The sequence below is a fragment of the Rhinopithecus roxellana genome, chromosome 2 (assembly GCF_007565055.1).
Source record: "Rhinopithecus roxellana isolate Shanxi Qingling chromosome 2, ASM756505v1, whole genome shotgun sequence".
NCBI lineage: Eukaryota > Metazoa > Chordata > Mammalia > Primates > Cercopithecidae > Rhinopithecus > Rhinopithecus roxellana.
Window position 1 is genome coordinate 60,964,180 of NC_044550.1, and position 17,464 is coordinate 60,981,643.

General features: G+C 38.3%; 1 protein-coding gene across 2 annotated transcripts; it reads left to right on the forward strand.

Moving 5' to 3' along the window:
• Positions 1-5,468: 5,468 nt before the first annotated feature.
• On the forward strand, positions 5,469-13,816 carry NPY2R (neuropeptide Y receptor Y2). Of its 2 annotated transcripts, none has more exons than XM_010358028.2 (2): positions 5,469-5,909; positions 10,636-13,812. In XM_010358028.2, the coding sequence occupies exon 2, from the start codon at positions 10,684-10,686 to the stop codon at positions 11,827-11,829; it is 1,146 nt and encodes a 381-aa protein (XP_010356330.1). In that variant the 5' UTR covers positions 5,469-5,909; positions 10,636-10,683; the 3' UTR covers positions 11,830-13,812. The 2 variants fall into 2 exon arrangements, with proteins under 2 accessions (XP_010356330.1, XP_010356331.1); XM_010358029.2 differs by having other exon boundaries at positions 5,476-5,905; positions 10,636-13,816.
• Positions 13,817-17,464: the final 3,648 nt, after the last annotated feature.

Below are 17,464 nucleotides of genomic sequence, written 5' to 3' on the forward strand. Positions count from 1 at the left end.
CATAGCAAATGATATGCCCAATTTAGGAAGTAGCATACATTTTACTTTGAATGACTACTTGCTTTTCTTGAATAAGACACCTGCCTTATTCATATTGCATACGAACATTTTAAGAAATTTAGCCTACCAGATTTGTGAAGTTCACTATTTGATGACCATTTCTTGTCCATTCAAACTTTACTGGACCATTCACTACAAATGAAGGTCAGAGAAGGAAGTCAGTTTTTCATCAGAACAAACACAATTAGATTTACTAGTTTTTCAGAAAATGGAGTTTTTTTTTTTTTAAAAAGGACTATTTTAAAATAGTACATTTATGTAGGCTTTTTTATATGTGTATTTGATGCAGCCCCAATTATGTCTGTTCAGGTATTAACTCCTTCTGCTCCTTCTCCTCCCTGAAAGGAAAAGCAGGCATAGCTCCAAACAGAAATGTACGTATGACCTATTGAGAATCTATATTATAACCAAATGGCCATTAGGATATCTAGGTTCCATAATTTTTGCTACAACGCAGTTATTGAAAGTTTAAATACTATTTCTATAAGAGAGACTTAATTAGCTTAAAAATAATCACTTAATGTATTGAGCATTTAAACAAAGTAAGACAATTAGTTTTAAATATGCTAAACACCATAACTACGTGTTCACCTGGTTTGATTATTAATATTTCCTAACTAGGAACTTATTAGACTTTGTTTGTTTAACCTAGGAAGTTAAGTACATGACTTTATTAGCTTCTCTGAGCTTTTCTTACATTACTGGAGTTAAGAGAATTCTTCCATTTGAGCTGGCTGTCCTCACTCTTTTGTCCTGTGCTCTTCCTCCCTTCCTCAAATTTCTTCCTTTTGGCCAGTAGCCTGATTTGTGGGTTTACTTCTTTTCTTTGGGAATCAGCTTCCACATTTCAGCCGAATTTCACTACTTTGTTCTGTCTGGGGTTTAAGTCAGGTTGATATGGCTTGAAAGTTATTCAATAATCTCTTAGGAAACCCTGATGTTAAGGTCAGAAAAAAAAAAAAAAAAAACAACTAGCTTTCTGGCAGAGTGAAACAAGGAAACCTTGGAATCCAAAGAAACTTATTCTCTTGTGCTTTTTTTTCTTCCTAATTTAGTTTCCCCATTTCCAAAAAGTCACCACTTCAATCTTCCCTACCTGGGGTCACTGAAATTTTATACTGAACACTTTATGAGGACTCCATGTTACCTGAAGTATTTGCCTTTTCATGGAAGAAGCTTCTTGGTTTTCCCATCATTCAATTTAACCTTTGTGGTTAAGGTTTATGTAATGTGAACTTGGTTTAAGGAAAAAATTATAAAATGCCTCGCTTTTACTCCCTGCTGCATTTATGTGAAAGAAATAACTGGACAAGGGTACTGCAGATATATCCAAGATCATTTCTTGTGGTTTTGTCCATAACAACAATAACTCATGAGAATATAATCATACAGTTTATGACTAGGCAACCATTAAAGGAAGGATGTTTATTTATATTAAGGAAATGGAAATATGTTTTTGACATATTTTTAAGCTTAAAAGTTGAGAAGGCAGGCTACAAGTTAATTAAAAGTAGAGATTTTACACAAATATGCTGATGATGGTCATGCTGGATGATGAAAGTTTAGACTTTATACAGTTCACCACTTACGCTCCCTATGTGGCTACAGTTGTCATTCTGCATACTGGGGTTGGGGGTGGGGAGTGCAGCAATTGGTTTCAGGAACTCTGTATCTGCCAAAAACCCAGGCATATTCATGTCTGGCAGTCGGCCCTGCAGAACCACATATATGAAAAATTGACCTTCTGTAAAGGCCATTTCACATCCGCAGACACTGTATTTTCCATTTGTGTTTGGTTGAAAAAGATCTGAGTATAAGTGGACCTGTGCAGTTCAAACTGTGTTGTTCGAGGGTAAACTATATTTAGTTTTACATTCAAATTAACTACAACTTAATACAATTTAAAATTTCAGTTCTTCAGTTGCACTAGCCACATGTGAAGTGCTCAATAGTCACATATATCCAGTGGCTACTGTACTGCACAGCACAGGTACAGAACATTTCCATTATTGCAGAAAGTTCTGTGGGACTGCATTGTTTTAGATAATGTCTATTTCTTCTTTGTTGTTTTTGTTTATTCTCACTTTTTACAATGATTATAAATAACTTTTATAATCAAAATAACAATGAAATTCTTCATACCCTGGGGGAAGCATCTTTGCTGTTAAAATGAAATTACACTGAAGGAAATCTACATCATGATTTTCTTTATCTAATAAGTATGTATCACAAGTGGTCCTCAATACTGATATTGTTGAACTTTTTCTTTTGTAATGAAGAGCTTTTCTGAAATTTCATCTAGCTATCTAAAATATTTGGATTGTTCAGTTATTCAACAAATCCCTTACTGTAGAGTCTCCTTGGGAATATCTATTCAACCAGATATGGAAAAGAACATTACTTATTTGGCAACTAATCTTTGGTTGTAGTCTTCCTGTATTTCTGTGCATTGAAAAATTGTCAATGGGGTAGGGGAAATGGTAGTAGAAGTATGTTTTAAATATTTTAGGAGATTTGTCAAACATCAAATACTAATATCACAGGTTACAATATTGGAGGCCCAGGATGAGTCAGGCTGCTATCTATCTATCTATCTATCTATCTATCTATCTATCTATCTGTCTATCTTCTATTATTTCTTATTTATTTTGGCCTGTCCACTAGGAGTTTTGAATTTTTAAAAAATAATTTTGCTTATTTAAAATTCAGAAGATTTTTAACAATATGGATTTTGCTTCTCTTAAAAATCAGATCTGACAATACTGAATCGAGATTTTTGCAGGCCAGTTGAGTGTAATCTGAGAAGCAATCTCCCCATTCAGCTATAGCATGTGCTTTTGTGCTCTTCAAGGTGTTATAGCAATCACCATTTTCCACTTTCTCCTACAACCTAGCTTGCTGGTCCATTTATGTCATTGGCCCTAACCATGCAGGCATGTGAGTTTGAGTCTGTTCTCTATTTGGAGAGCAGTCACAGCACATATTCTGGTTAGAAATGGAATTTCCTGAGCAACTAAATGATTTGATACAAAAGAAATCAAGCATCAATAATCTTGTCCTATTTCAATTTGGATTAATCGATATTTCACCACCAATTCCACAAACTCCCAGTCTCCTGTCAGTGTCATAATTGGGTTTATGGACATTCATCAGAGTGGTTTGTTGTTACTACAATACACAGGATATGCATGCACATTTAACGATATTAATTAGACTGTGATGCACAAAAGTGTCATGAGCTAATTCCCACAGCTATCCTTGATAACATGATACACTATAAAGTGACTTTAATTTCAGTTTATCAGTTTCTCATCCAATTCTAAACTTTATTAAAGGACATTAATCACAGAGATCATTTACTCTTTTGAGGTTGCTGACTAGATGTCTGTGGAACTATATGAATCTACTAAGACAAATACACGTCTATAAGAGAGTGAGACAAATAGTTGTTTATGGCTGCTAATATGCTTCTGAAAGGCAATTTCAAAGAAGATAAAAAATGTTTTGTGCAATCAATATCACTGAAATCAGTTGAATTTTCCAAAGCAATTGCTCTGAAAGACAACACTCATCTGTTCTGCTGGATATTTGATTTGTTTTTGTGGTTGTCGTTTAAATCCATTTCTACTCTTTCAATATTATACCTTATTGGTATATAGTTCGTTCTTCACCAATGTAGATATATTAAGAAGAATGGACCCTGTCATATAGAACACATATTTGGGCAAAGAGTACTTTCTTAAGGAAAAAAAAAAAAAAAAAAAAAAAAAAAAAAAAAAAAAAACTACAAAAAGACTTTCAGTGGAACTGTGTAGAACATGTTAGATATTTCCAGTTCTGTTTACCTTTGTTTCTAGGTATTTGAAAAGCCTGGACTGCTTTGTTTTATAAACAATTCCTATACCCCTGTGGGCATAATTCTATATTAACTGAAGATTAATTTCAGATTACACTGTAAAAATGCCTTACAGTTGCAATACTATTAGGGTGTGGAAAAACCCTGAAGGAATTGAAAATTCAATCCATTTGAGAGAAGCCTTTAATTAACATCTTGGAGAATATGTATTGCCTTTTTTTTAACAGATAAATATATTTTTTTTCCTTTTAGAGTAGCGGAACCTAATTTTTAGTCTAATCATTTAGGGGTATATTTCAGAGAAATTCCAAGCACACCAGTATAACCATCCTTATTTCAGAAATGCCAATGCATAGAGGAAAAGCAATGTGTGCAAAGCCTCCAAACAGGATGGTTAAGTAAAGACTTAGGTTATCAGTATCAGGCTTTGGTTTTTTTCATGTAGGTAGCTCTACTGCCTCCTCTAAAAACGAACAAAGGAAAGAGAGACTGGCTGCAAACTTTTAGAAGGAATGGCTTCGAATAGGGTTCCTGGGAGGAATCCCGAGGAAACAGACGCTGCTGCTCTGCTGATTGTCTCCACCATCCTGTTTTGCTCCTACCCACTAATTCAGCCTGGGAGACTCTGGGCATCAGCGGAAGGTTTCACCACAAGGAGACAGGAGCGAGTATTCCAGAGGCATGCGCTCCTGATGGCACGAGTGGCTTGGGTCAGGATCAAAGAGTGAAGAATCCAGAAGTCAGCTATCAGGAGAGAGAGAGAATGTGTTTTATTCGTGTCCCATAGCTTTCATACCCTGTCTATCCTAGCTTTTGCCCTGAGCCAGAGCTCATAACACAGGTTCCTGGCTATCGAGTCTGAATCCGCACTACCCAACTTATAATCTGTCTGCAGACACCTGTTAGGGAAATTGCTGATCATGGGCAGCAGGATCTGAACTTGCTTTACCTTCTTGTTCGGAGCACAGGGACCGCCCAGCTAGAGGAACACCAGCGCACTGCGTCCCAGCCCTGGGCGAGGGAGCGGAGGATTTGTTCTCGGTGCAATCCTGCTGGCGCTTTTCCGGGGTTCTGCGCAGATCCAGCTCCCCATCTCTGCTCCTTACACACAAAAGAAAACAACTCTCGATTGGAAGTTGTGGAATTTTCTCAGCTCCTACGAGGCGCGGGGATTCTCCAGCCCCGGCCCTCCTCCTGCCAGCCTGAGTTCTCCTGCGCTCGCCTGCCCTGCTCGGGACTGCAGCCACTCAGCCGCAGCTGGATCGGTCCACCCCGCCTTTGCCCTCACCTTTCCCCGGGGCGGATTTGGTGAACTTGGCCTCAAGTCCAGGAGGTCTGTCTTCGCCGGGCCATCTCTCGCGGAACCGGGGGGTAGAGAGCAAAGGGAGAAATTCGTGGAAGGAAAGGGAGGTAGGGTTGGTGCAAATGCCCAGAGTATCAAACTTGGGGGTGGCACAGTAGGTGACAGCAGCAGCTGCAGGTGGTGGCTGGGGACCCGCGAGGGGGCGCCCCTCTGGGTAGGGTCTGGCTGTGAGGGCTTGCAAGCCTGGGAGGCGGCGGAGAGACCTTGGACACTGTTCCTGCTCCCTCGCGACCAAAACTTCTCCTCCAGTCCCCTCCCCTGCAGGACTATCGCCCGCAGCCTCTGCACCTGTTTTGTTGTCTTTAAGGGTGGGGTTTGCTCCGCTCCCCAAGCTCCCATCTCTGATCCTCCCACCCTCACCCGCCCACCCCGCGAGTGAGTGCGGTGCCCAGGCGCGCTTGGCCTGAGAGGTCGGCAGCAGACCCGGCAGCGCCAACCGCCCAGCCGCTCCAACTGCTCTGGCTGCCCGCCCGCTCGGCGCGGGCTGACCTGGACCCTAGGAGTGGACGGAACCGGACTTGCCTTTGGGGACCTTCCAGGGCCCTCTCCAGGTCGACTGGCTTATCATCGGACAGACAGACTGCACACGTCTTGTTTCCGCGTCTCCGCAGAAACCCGAGGTCCGGGTCAGTAAGTGTAATTCCTAACTCTGATTCACCTCCTGGGAACAAGAATATCCCTAGAGGAGCGCTCGGTTCCTATGAAGAGGGACATGAGGAGGTCCTCATGAGTGTATGGACTTTTTCCTCCTCCCTTAGGTGGGAGGTGGAGGTTTGGAGGATGTAATATCATCCCCATTTTCGACTTTCGCTAGATGTTCCCTTTTCTGTTGAAGATTATTTACTATTTCCTTGACGCTTCTTTGAGATGGGTCATTATCTTTCCAGAACAGTAAGTTGTTATTGTTCCTGCCTCTTTAAAAAATCAAACACTTGTCTAAAGCAGAAGGTCCCATTGGATTCTCCAAAGCTGTTCAAGAGGAGACACATTCATTTAAGCGTTTGCTCATTTTCCATCAGAAAGGCTCACCCACTGGCAGGAGCTTTTGGTGATGGGGAAAGAGGCAAAACTAAAAGCTTTAAGACATTTTGCAGTAGGTACACATCATTTAAAATTCAGTGACATGAAATGGAGACGCTGCTTCCAAAGAAAGACTTCCCACACCCTTTGATGAATATTTTCAACTTTCTACTGATTACTCAAACAATCATGTCATGTATGTAGCATTCTTGAAACTTCCCTTCTTCCCCCTTCCCCACCCCCATTCCTAGAACTAATTAGTTTAGGCAAATGCAGTGCTTTTGATTTCTGAGATTGATTTTTGAGATATTTTTCCCTGGGAAAAATGTTCTGGAAGATATTGTGCTTGATAAGATGTGCAGCTTTACTAAGGCCAACCTGTGGCAATATTGTTGCAAAAAGCCCCCAGAGATTTAAATATCTCCTCAAAGCATGAACTGGTCTCTGACTCAAATAATTTGAAGTTCTTTGAATCTTGGGTGGTGGGGTTTCAGGGGAAGCCCTGAAACTCTTTTCCTATTCTGCAAAGAAATGTTTCTATAACAAAGTTTCTAAGGATTCCCTTATTCAGAAAAATTGTACTGGTAAAAGTTCTCTTTAAATGTCTTAAGTAATGTAAATATCTCATTTTGCCTTATTTCAAAGAAAGGTTATTCCCTTGTCTTCTTGCTGTTTCCTTTGTGTGCTGTTGATGGCAACTTCCTGTGTGTACCTGTTTCCTCTTCCACTTTTCCAGAAGTGCTGTCATGAAATGATGCATTTTCTGCTCTGGGTAATGCTTGACCTGGCTAAAGGCCAGTAACCTGCTTAAGCACAGCTAACACTGTGTATATTCCAATAGCTTGCAGATCTATAACCATTCCTACAGAGAAGTTGTAAATAACAGCGTTTCAAAATATACAAAACAAGACTGAGAAGAAAAAGCAAAACAAGTCAATAAATCAAGTATATTCCTCCTCCTAGTGTCCTTCAATCTCATGCTTCCCCTCAATTTAGTCAGGTATAACCTCCAAACTCCAGCCTCTTGGAGTCTCTTTAATTCTGTAAATGGCTTGTCAGGATTGAGTAACTGTACTCTGCAACCAGTCTCTTTCTTAGTCTAGGGGAAATGGTGTGGCCTATCAAATATACAGTCCAAGATTTGAATGGTTTGTTTCAGGTTACTCTAATTAGTAAGGAATGGAGGCACATGTGAAAAGAGGCTGGGGCTCCTTGGAACATTCTATGTGAAATTTATGCAGAGGGAGCTGGAATATATCAGTACAGCAAACACTTGAGTACATGGAAACTCCCATGTCTCTCCACATAGTAAGGCTCCTGTGGAAGGGAGAGTGGTAATAGAGAGACAGGGAACGAGGGGGAAAGAAAAAAAAGTGAGAGAAATGGAGAGGGGGAGAGAGAGTTGGGGGAGCAGAAACCTTTGAAATGGAAAGTTTTCTTTATGGGGTATACTGACAACTTAAAATGTTATAATCAGGAATTAATTTAACAGGGTCTCAGGACAATTTTTTTTGTATAAGCAGTTATTTGATTAAGAATAAGAAAATAAGCGTATGGATGTTATGTCATAGGAAAGAACCCTACACAGGCAGTTGTCTTCAATAGAGGAAAGGATCAAAATTATACTTTCCATTTTGCTGACATTGATTATTCAGTAAAATTGCGCTTTCCTTTACCTTTATGTTTGTTCTGCCAAATTGCTGAGTACCTTTAATGTACTAGATAGTGTGTTAGGGATTAAGCAATGGAGGAAGAAGGTCCAGGTTCTGTCTTCAAAGAGATTGCTGTGGTGGGTAAATGAAGGAAAACAGTCACAATGTGGCATGTGGTACATGCAGCATTAGAAGTGAGCACAGGGGCTTTGGGTAACTGAAAGACTTCCCAGTTTAAAACAGCGAGGGCAGAGAGGCATGAGAAAGGCTCAGGTGTTACTGGAATTGGAAGTAAGGCAGTATCACAGAAGTGGACAGTATATATTGGGCTGTCAGGAGAGATGAAACCAGAGGGATATGCAGGGGTGAGTTCAAGAAAAGCCTCGAACGTCAGACTAAGGAGTTGGGATTTTCTTCTATAGGCCAGTGTTGTCAACCTGTGGGTACAGATCCTTTGGTGGGAGAGCAAATTAATGAAAGCATATATGTATGTTATTATCAGATCATGCAAAACAGAATCTATTCAAGAATGTAAAAATGGAGGAATTTAATGCAGACAGTTGATTAAACAAATGATAGAAGCCAAACAAGGGATGTTGAGACTACCTAGAGATTAGCGAGAGCAGGGAGTCATTACTGCCTCCAGCTGGATGGATATGAGGAAGAGGTAGTGTGACCAAGGCCCCCGGACCAGGGACATCCTCTGGAATCATAATCACAATAGGTTTGTCCTATGAAAACCAGAGCTACAGAACAGCTGCAGAGGCACTGCCAAGAGCAGGGAGGGAGGAAGAAGAATATAGTGGCTTCTCCCTTCTTGCTGTCCTCCAACTGCCTGCCAGTGCCTCCCACTGACCAAACCCAGCCAGAATACCAAGGACTTGGAGCCTGAAAATGCAGTCTGCAAGAGTCAGCCCTCCTGTGGTACAGAGCAGAACAGAACAGAGGAAGGGTAAGGGAAGGAGCTGGGGGGCACACAGGCCCAGCCAGGCATTATCTGTGGGCTGAATAAATATATGACTCTCCTACCAATGGCATTAGATGCTATTAATTACAAATACATTCATTGAAAGGTTCATAAAAACAAATTCATAAAAGAAGCTCTGAATAAACAGTGGCAGCCTTCTGTGATTACGAATACATTTGAAAGATACTACCACTATGGTGTTGGGCTCTGAATGCTTTAACAGAGTGAAAAAATGAAACTTATATTAGAAAACAATACATTATATTGTTTCAAACATTCTGGAGACATTGAGGAAAACAATATGATCACATTCGAATTTCAGAAAAAATAACATTTTAATGAGTAGGTATTGTCCAGTAAAATGTGAGAGCCTTGGAATAGAGGTACTATCCTCTTGTCTTCACCTGGCAAAAACCCTACTTCAAGACAGGTTTTTAAATGCATGATGAATGCAGGTTTGAAGAAGTATAGGCACCAGGATAGTAAAGCCACCCTGGCATTGAGTGGACACTCAATTATTTCTGTTAGGTGAATAAATTAATTAATAAATAAAAGCAAAAGAGGATGGGAGGTAAGTTAGAAGATGATTAGAGTAATTATAATAAGAGATTAAGAAGAATAAAACCAATGTTGTAGAAATGATGAGAAAATAACAGGTGGAAGAGATATGTAACATACTAGTCTGTGGGTTCTCTGAATGTGGGGGCTAACAGAGATTTCGAGAAAGCATGAAATGCTATATGTTAGTTCAGAAGTTTATTTAAGATCATTCAAAAAAGCAACTGTTCCAACCCAATGGTCCTTAGACCACTGAGTGGATTTAAAAAAAAAAAACCTGTGGTATGTAATACACCATGGAATACTACTCAGCCATAAAAAAGAATGATACAATGTCTTTTGCATCAAGTTGGATGGAGCTGGAGACCATTATTCTAAGTGAAGTAACTAGGATGGAAAATCAAATACCATAGGTTCTCATTCATAAGTAGGAGCTAATCTGTGGGTACACAAAATTTACAGAGTAGAATAATGGACTTTGGAGACTAAAATCTGATTTTACTGCTATATAATTCATCCATGCAACCAAAAAACATCCGTACCCCAAAAGCTATTGAAATTAAATTTTTAAAAGGTAGCTCTTCTACACATTTTAATACTATTTTTAATACTAAATCCTGCACCAGGAACCGAATCTGCTTGATTCATCTCAGATAATTCATAGTCCCAAGGTTCAGGTACCAGACAAATAGTTTTAATATGTTCCCCTTTCTTACACAATTTGTTGCTATATATTTATAAATTTGAAATAGTCAAGATATTGAAAGAAACTTTACTTTTTTATCTACCTGAAAATTAATTCAATGAATTTATAGTGGCTATAAAATTCATAAAGTTTATAATTTTCATCCCACTTAAAATGAAATTAATCCATTTGGTAGCATTCACTTTGAAATTGTGTCTATACTATAGGTATTATACTTTATCATCATAGCATATATTTCAGAGACCTGATTTAATTGATCTAATTTGACAATAGACTTATTAAAAGGTCTGTTTCATTCAAATGTTTTGCTACGCACAATTTTAGAGAGTAGAGGATATTTTGATCCCCAATCAAAATTAAACCAGTCCATTTGTGAAATTTATTTGCTTCACCTTTGTGTTTTCCTCGTTCCATTCGTTTTGTTGTTCTTGTTGTTGTTGTTTTTCTTTTTAGGTTGTAGACTCTTGTGCTGGTTGCAGGCCAAGTGGAACTGTACTGAAAATGGGTCCAATAGGTACAGAGGCTGATGAGAACCAGACAGTGGAAGAAATGAAGGTGGAACAATATGGGCCACAAACCACTCCTAGAGGTGAACTGGTCCCTGATCCTGAGCCAGAGCTTATAGATAGTACCAAGCTGATTGAGGTACAAGTTGTCCTCATATTGGCCTATTGCTCCATCATCTTGCTTGGGGTAATTGGCAACTCCTTGGTGATCCACGTGGTGATCAAATTCAAGAGCATGCGCACAGTAACCAACTTTTTCATCGCCAATCTGGCTGTGGCAGATCTTTTGGTGAATACTCTGTGTCTACCATTCACTCTTACCTACACCTTAATGGGGGAGTGGAAAATGGGTCCTGTCCTGTGCCACCTGGTACCCTATGCCCAGGGCCTGGCAGTACAAGTATCCACAATCACCTTGACAGTAATTGCCCTGGACCGGCACAGGTGCATCGTCTACCACCTGGAGAGCAAGATCTCCAAGCGTATCAGCTTCCTGATTGTTGGCTTGGCCTGGGGCATCAGTGCCCTGCTGGCAAGTCCCCTGGCCATCTTCCGGGAGTATTCACTGATTGAGATCATTCCGGATTTTGAGATTGTAGCCTGTACTGAAAAATGGCCTGGCGAGGAGAAGAGCATCTATGGCACTGTCTACAGTCTTTCTTCCTTGTTGATCTTGTATGTTTTGCCTCTGGGCATCATATCATTTTCCTACACTCGCATTTGGAGTAAACTGAAGAACCATGTCAGTCCTGGAGCTGCAAATGACCACTACCATCAGCGAAGGCAAAAAACCACCAAAATGCTGGTGTGCGTGGTGGTGGTGTTTGCAGTCAGCTGGCTGCCTCTCCATGCCTTCCAGCTTGCCGTTGACATTGACAGCCATGTCCTGGACTTGAAGGAGTACAAACTCATCTTCACAGTATTCCACATCATCGCCATGTGCTCCACTTTTGCCAATCCCCTTCTCTATGGCTGGATGAATAGCAACTATAGAAAGGCTTTCCTCTCTGCCTTCCGCTGTGAGCAGCGGTTGGATGCCATTCACTCTGAGGTGTCCGTGACATTTAAGGCTAAAAAGAACCTGGAGGTCAGAAAAAATAGTGGCCCCAATGACTCTTTCACAGAGGCTACCAATGTCTAAGGAAGCTAGGGTGTGAAAATGTATGAATGAATTCTGACCAGAGCTATAAATCTGGTTGATGGCGGCTCACAAGTGATAATTGATTTCCCATTTTAAAGAAGAGGATCTAAATGGAAGCATCTGCTGTTTAATTCCTGGAAAACTGGCTGGGAAGAGCCTGTGTGAAAATACTTGAATTCAAAGATAAGGCAGCAAAATGGTTTACTTAACAGTTGGTTGGGTAGTAGGTTGAATTAGGAGTAAAAGCAGAGAGAGGTACTTTTGACTATTTTCCTGGAGTGAAGAAAACTTGAACAAGGAATTGTTATTATCAGCATTGCTAAGAGACGGTGGGTAAATAAGTTGATTTTCAAATCTCATTAGGACCTGGATTGGGGAGCTGTGTATGTAGTTCACTGTTCCCTGCTTGGCTGATGAAAACACCGCTGAACAGAAATTTCTCCAGGGAGCCACAGGCTCTCCTTCATCGCGTTTTGATTTTTTTGTTAATTCTCTAGACAAAATCTATCAGGGAATGCTGCAGGAAAAGATTGCCAGCTATATGAATGGCTTCAAGGAAATAAACTGAAACTTGCTATATAATTAACATTTTGGCAGATGACAGGGGAACTCCTCAACACTCAGTGAGCCAATTGTTCTTAAAACCAGTTGCAAGTTTGGTGAAAGTTTCTTCAACTCTGAATCAAAAGCTGAAATTCTCAGAATTACAGGAAATGCAAACCATCATTTAATTTCTAATTTCAAGTTACATCTGCTTTATGGAGATATTTAGATAACAAGCATACAACTTGATAGTTTTATTGTTATACCTTTTTGAACATGTATGATTTATGTTATTATTCCTATTGGAGCTAATTTTGTCTACACTAAAATTTAAATCAGAATAAAGACTAATTTTTGTGGCATGCTGTAACATTTCTCAGTATTTATAAGCAATTTTTTGCACAGGTACGTAGCTCTCATGTATTTAAAGAACATTGCAGTGTTATTTTCTTTGAAATTCATCCTCCCTGGACCCATTCATACTGAATAAAACAATGTAATTACATTAAAATGGACACATCTGGTAAGAGGCACTAAAAACATTGGATTCCCTTCATCTTGCAAATGTTGTGTTTCAACCAATTTCACATAAGCTATTTATCTTCTTTTCAAAATAATTAGCTATATTTTTATATAACATGAATATACACATAATAAAATTGTTCCTGTAAATTGAAGAACATAGATGCTACAGTATTTTTATTTAATTATTTTATGAATAAATTTATTTCAATAGTACCCAACCAAAGATGCTTAAAAGCCTTCTATGTTCATAAAAAATAACAACTGAGATGTTAAAGTAGTCATATGTCTTTAGATGGTTTTAAGTTTCATTACAGTCATATTTTTGTAAATATGACAGAATTTGTGAATATATTTTTTAAAGCAAAATCCTCAACTTGCTTATTATATATAGTTACGACATTAATTTTATGAACTGGAGAGCTTCACTTTATGGATATACTTAAAATTCATACTATAGCTCCTATTAAATTCCTTCCATGATAGATATAAAAGACTGGTTTTTAAGTGCACTGCACTTCTGGAATACTGAAAAAGAATGAAAGCAATATGTAGATTAGGTGGAATTCTTTAAGAAGTGAACAAAAAGTAATGTATATCTGTAATATATAATCAAATGATTCATTTTTCTGTTAGACTCAGCAAACTGTTCAAAAATAACTTTTTGTCTTTTAAGTAGCAGTTACTTTGCTTAAGCTGCTAATAGGAAACTATGGTTAAAGATGTACCCTCCCCCTTGGTGACGTATTACACTGTAAGAAATGTATATGCTACTGTGTTACATGTTGTATTAGTAAATCATTAGAATCCAATTAATGATTTAATTAACACATAACTTATCCAATTCATTATGTCAATTCATTAATAAAATACTTTTTATGTAGTGGCTTTATGTTGAAATTAAAAAGTTGGGAAAATTAGAGAAATTGTGTGGAATTTTATATCAGAGTGCTTGTCTAAGACAAGGCTGTAAGACTAGTGCAACTAAAAAAGAAAAATAAAGGCGGCTGTTCCACAGTTAGTCAAGCTCTCTTTACATTCTGTACCTGAACCTGAGTCAATGGATCCACTCCCATGACTGCAATTACAATACGTAATATGAGGATGTGTGGGTCTTCATTTTTCAGACAAGACATTTCTTCTTAACTTCAAATCTGTATCTCTACCGGCGAACAGACCATGTTCACATGGGTGTCTCACCAGCAAATCAAATCCAACGTGTCTCAATCAGAACCTGCCATTTCAATGCACACCTCATCCCAACTCACCTCCACGTTGTCCTCCTGTATTCTCTCTCTCAATCATGACACTACTATGTACCTATTTCCCAAAAGCCTTACATTTTGGAATCACCCTTTACAAGTCTCTTTATCACATGTATCTAATTAATTCCCACACCTTGTTTTAATTCCTACATGTTTCTTTAATCAACTTACTTTTTTCCATTCCCTTGGTCCAGGCTATTGTCTCCCCAGACTGCTATTATGTTTCATCTGGATTAATATAGGTGCTTCCTAATTGGTCTCTATATCTTGTTTTCTTCCCATCCAATCCGACTTTAACCCATTAGCCATAGTGATTTTTCAAAAACTCGGATTCTATCAAATCACTCTTCTGATGAAAACACTTTAACGTCTCCTTGTAATTCTTATGATAAACTCAGAATCTTTTTATGACATGGAAGGTTGTTTAGAACCTGACTGTGCCTTTGTTTTTTATCTTATATACTTTTTATCCACTAATATTTGCTGCTAGATTTTAAGCATCGTGAGGGCCAGGACAAGGACTGTCTTAACCATTGCAGTTATCACAGGTACTTGCAATTGTTGACACCAAGTTAGTAGTCAATAAACATCCTTCAAGGAAATTGAGTTTATGAAGTGAAGTATACTTATTAAAGCCAAGACTTGAAAATAGATCTGCAAGGTTGTAAACCATAAATGTTTCCCATTTTAATATATGTCTTTTAGGAAAAGAAGGTTTTAGCTACACAAGAGTCCAGGGAAGATGCATATTTGTTCAGAATCAGGTTGGTTTTCTTTTGTTTTTTGAAGGCCATTAAACATAGACATATGCAAAAGTATGAAGGGCTCTATACATAGATTTCATCCATGGTTCACTCAAAATTAGCTAGAACTTTGTCACCAGGAAAGAATGGAGGAGGCAGTCATGATTTAGATAGCTAGAGAAGCCATTGCAGATATTTCTAGCAGAAAGTTATTTAATTCAAGAAATTAAAATCTTATAAAACCACTGGAAGAGCTGTGGAATTTAAAATTAGGAAAAGTATCCACTAGTATTGAAGAAACCAGGAAGTACAAAATTGCAACAAACTGCTATTAATGTGAACAGTGTGAAAGTGGATGATGTACAGGAAAAGTGCAGATTTATCTGTAAAATCTTATTGCCTCCCGCTAAGCCCGCACTCCTGCCCATCTCTACTGTAGATCCACTAATGCCTTTGGCTTCTCTTCTGTTTTCCAAAATTTATACAACTCTAACTCTACGGGCATGGATCTAGGGAAATGTTCTTAGATTTCAAATCGCTAAGACACAGGGGAGAGCATGGAGGGGAGGATATGGCACTCAGTTGCTATCAGATAGTCTGGCAATCTTGGGGTGTAATTTCTAGTTTCAACCTCATCCTCTCCTTAGTACCTGCTTAGGTTCTCCAGAGTTACAGTGATGCAAATTGACTACATCTTTCCCTTTTCTCTTAACAAGGCTCATGTGTCAAAAATACTCTTTAAAACTGCCCCACTTGTACAGGTAGACTAAGGAGTAAAGTATAAATAAAGGCCATTTTTCCTACAATGGGCTGATTAGAATGGAGGAAGAAAGGATAAAACCTATATAATTATATCAATACTGGAACAATGATCTAAAAACTACAGAAGAATCTAAATTCTGGATTAGCTTCCTAGGATGAGCAAAAGGAAGTAATAATAACGTCTCAGGGAGAGAAGAGTCTTCAAAATTTTCAAATTGATAAGAGATGAAATATTAATATATATGGCAGCAAAAGACAAAAATGTTATTTTTTCTTAAGAAAACAAAAAAATAATTAAAGAAACAACACAAAGATAGTAGAGAATGCAAACAACTCAATGATTTTATCTCATGACATTAAACATAGGTAAGAACTTTGTTAAGGAGTTTCTAAGGACTGATTTGAGGATTTATAAAGATGACTGTCTGTTAGACCATTGACATTTTTCTGCCTTAGTACACTTGAAAGATGTCCGCAGACTCCACAAGTTCTCATAGATATGGAAGAGGTTATGAAAAGAATAGTCTCCAGGTTATAACAATTCACATTCATGTTATCTGTAACTCCAGTTAGATTGTGTAATTGAAAGGAAGTAAGTGTAAATGGCTAACCCTGAATCTACTCTCCTTTATAAACAAATAACTGGCATTTTTAAAGACTTTAACAAATTACTTGCAAAACACCACGTGGCTGATCATGACAAAGGATTAAGTTATAAGAGTAAAATTAAAAAGCTCTATATCTTCACAATAAATGAAGAAAAACAATAACAAGTCAATAATTATTTTAAAATTAATTTTGCCCTTGTCATAGAAAATTAACTAACTATAAAAAAGAAAGTACATATGTATATACATACTTACATTTAATGACAAATGTATCTCCTTGATGTACGCTATCATCTAATATCACATATTATCTGTGTATAGAACATCTAACTATCTAAAAGTAGTGACTAGCCTTTTTCCAAATGACCTATTTATTTCCACCATTGTCCCTACAGGAGTAATTACCAATGGGCTGTGGGTGGAGTGGGGTGAAGAGGAAAGGAGAATGCACTCTGGAATGTGAACAAAATAATTTGTATATACGCAGTTTGAAAAAGCTCCTTGGTGAGTGTAGCCTAGTTTCCCCAACCAGCTGATAATCAAAGATGACAGATATCAAACTGGTGCTTATCATTTTGAACACTGACACGTTTTTAAATGATTAGTACCCATTAGGATACACAAGCTACAATCTGCCTCCAACGACTTGTGAATTTTTGGAGGGCACCTATTGTGCAATCATTTCTGTTCTCTGGTTTAAGCAAATCAGAACTTATTTGCAGAATGCAACTGAGAAGGGAGAAGCAAAAGACTTCGAGGGACATACTTAATGTTAGCACTACTGCATGCATTGTGCATAAGTTGAAGCCAAATACCATCAGTCCAAATACATCTACAATAATATCTGGATCCCATCAGACGTAACTGTATTGAGGGATGTAACAACAGGATCTAGGGGAACATAGATAATGTAATTTTACGTTCACTGAAGTAGTAATAAAGGTTTGACCCTGAAGGATTGTTTCTGCCTTTTTATTCCAGGAAAAATAATTTACTGAAAACAAGAACTTCCTACTTACTTACAAAGATAATCCCATCTAAACAGTTGCCTCAATAGTTTTCTGACAGATATGGTGTACTCAATAACTTATGACCTGAAGAGCTCCACGGGAGTTATACAAATCTGGTTTGTCTCCAAGATACGGATTTTATATTTACTTTCTGAGATTTAGCTTAAAAGTCTAAAATTAGA

Excerpts from the sequence above, each read along its gene's own strand:
- NPY2R (XM_010358028.2), top strand. The coding sequence starts at position 10,684 with ATGGGTCCAATAGGTACAGAGGCTGATGAGAACCAGACAGTGGAAGAA.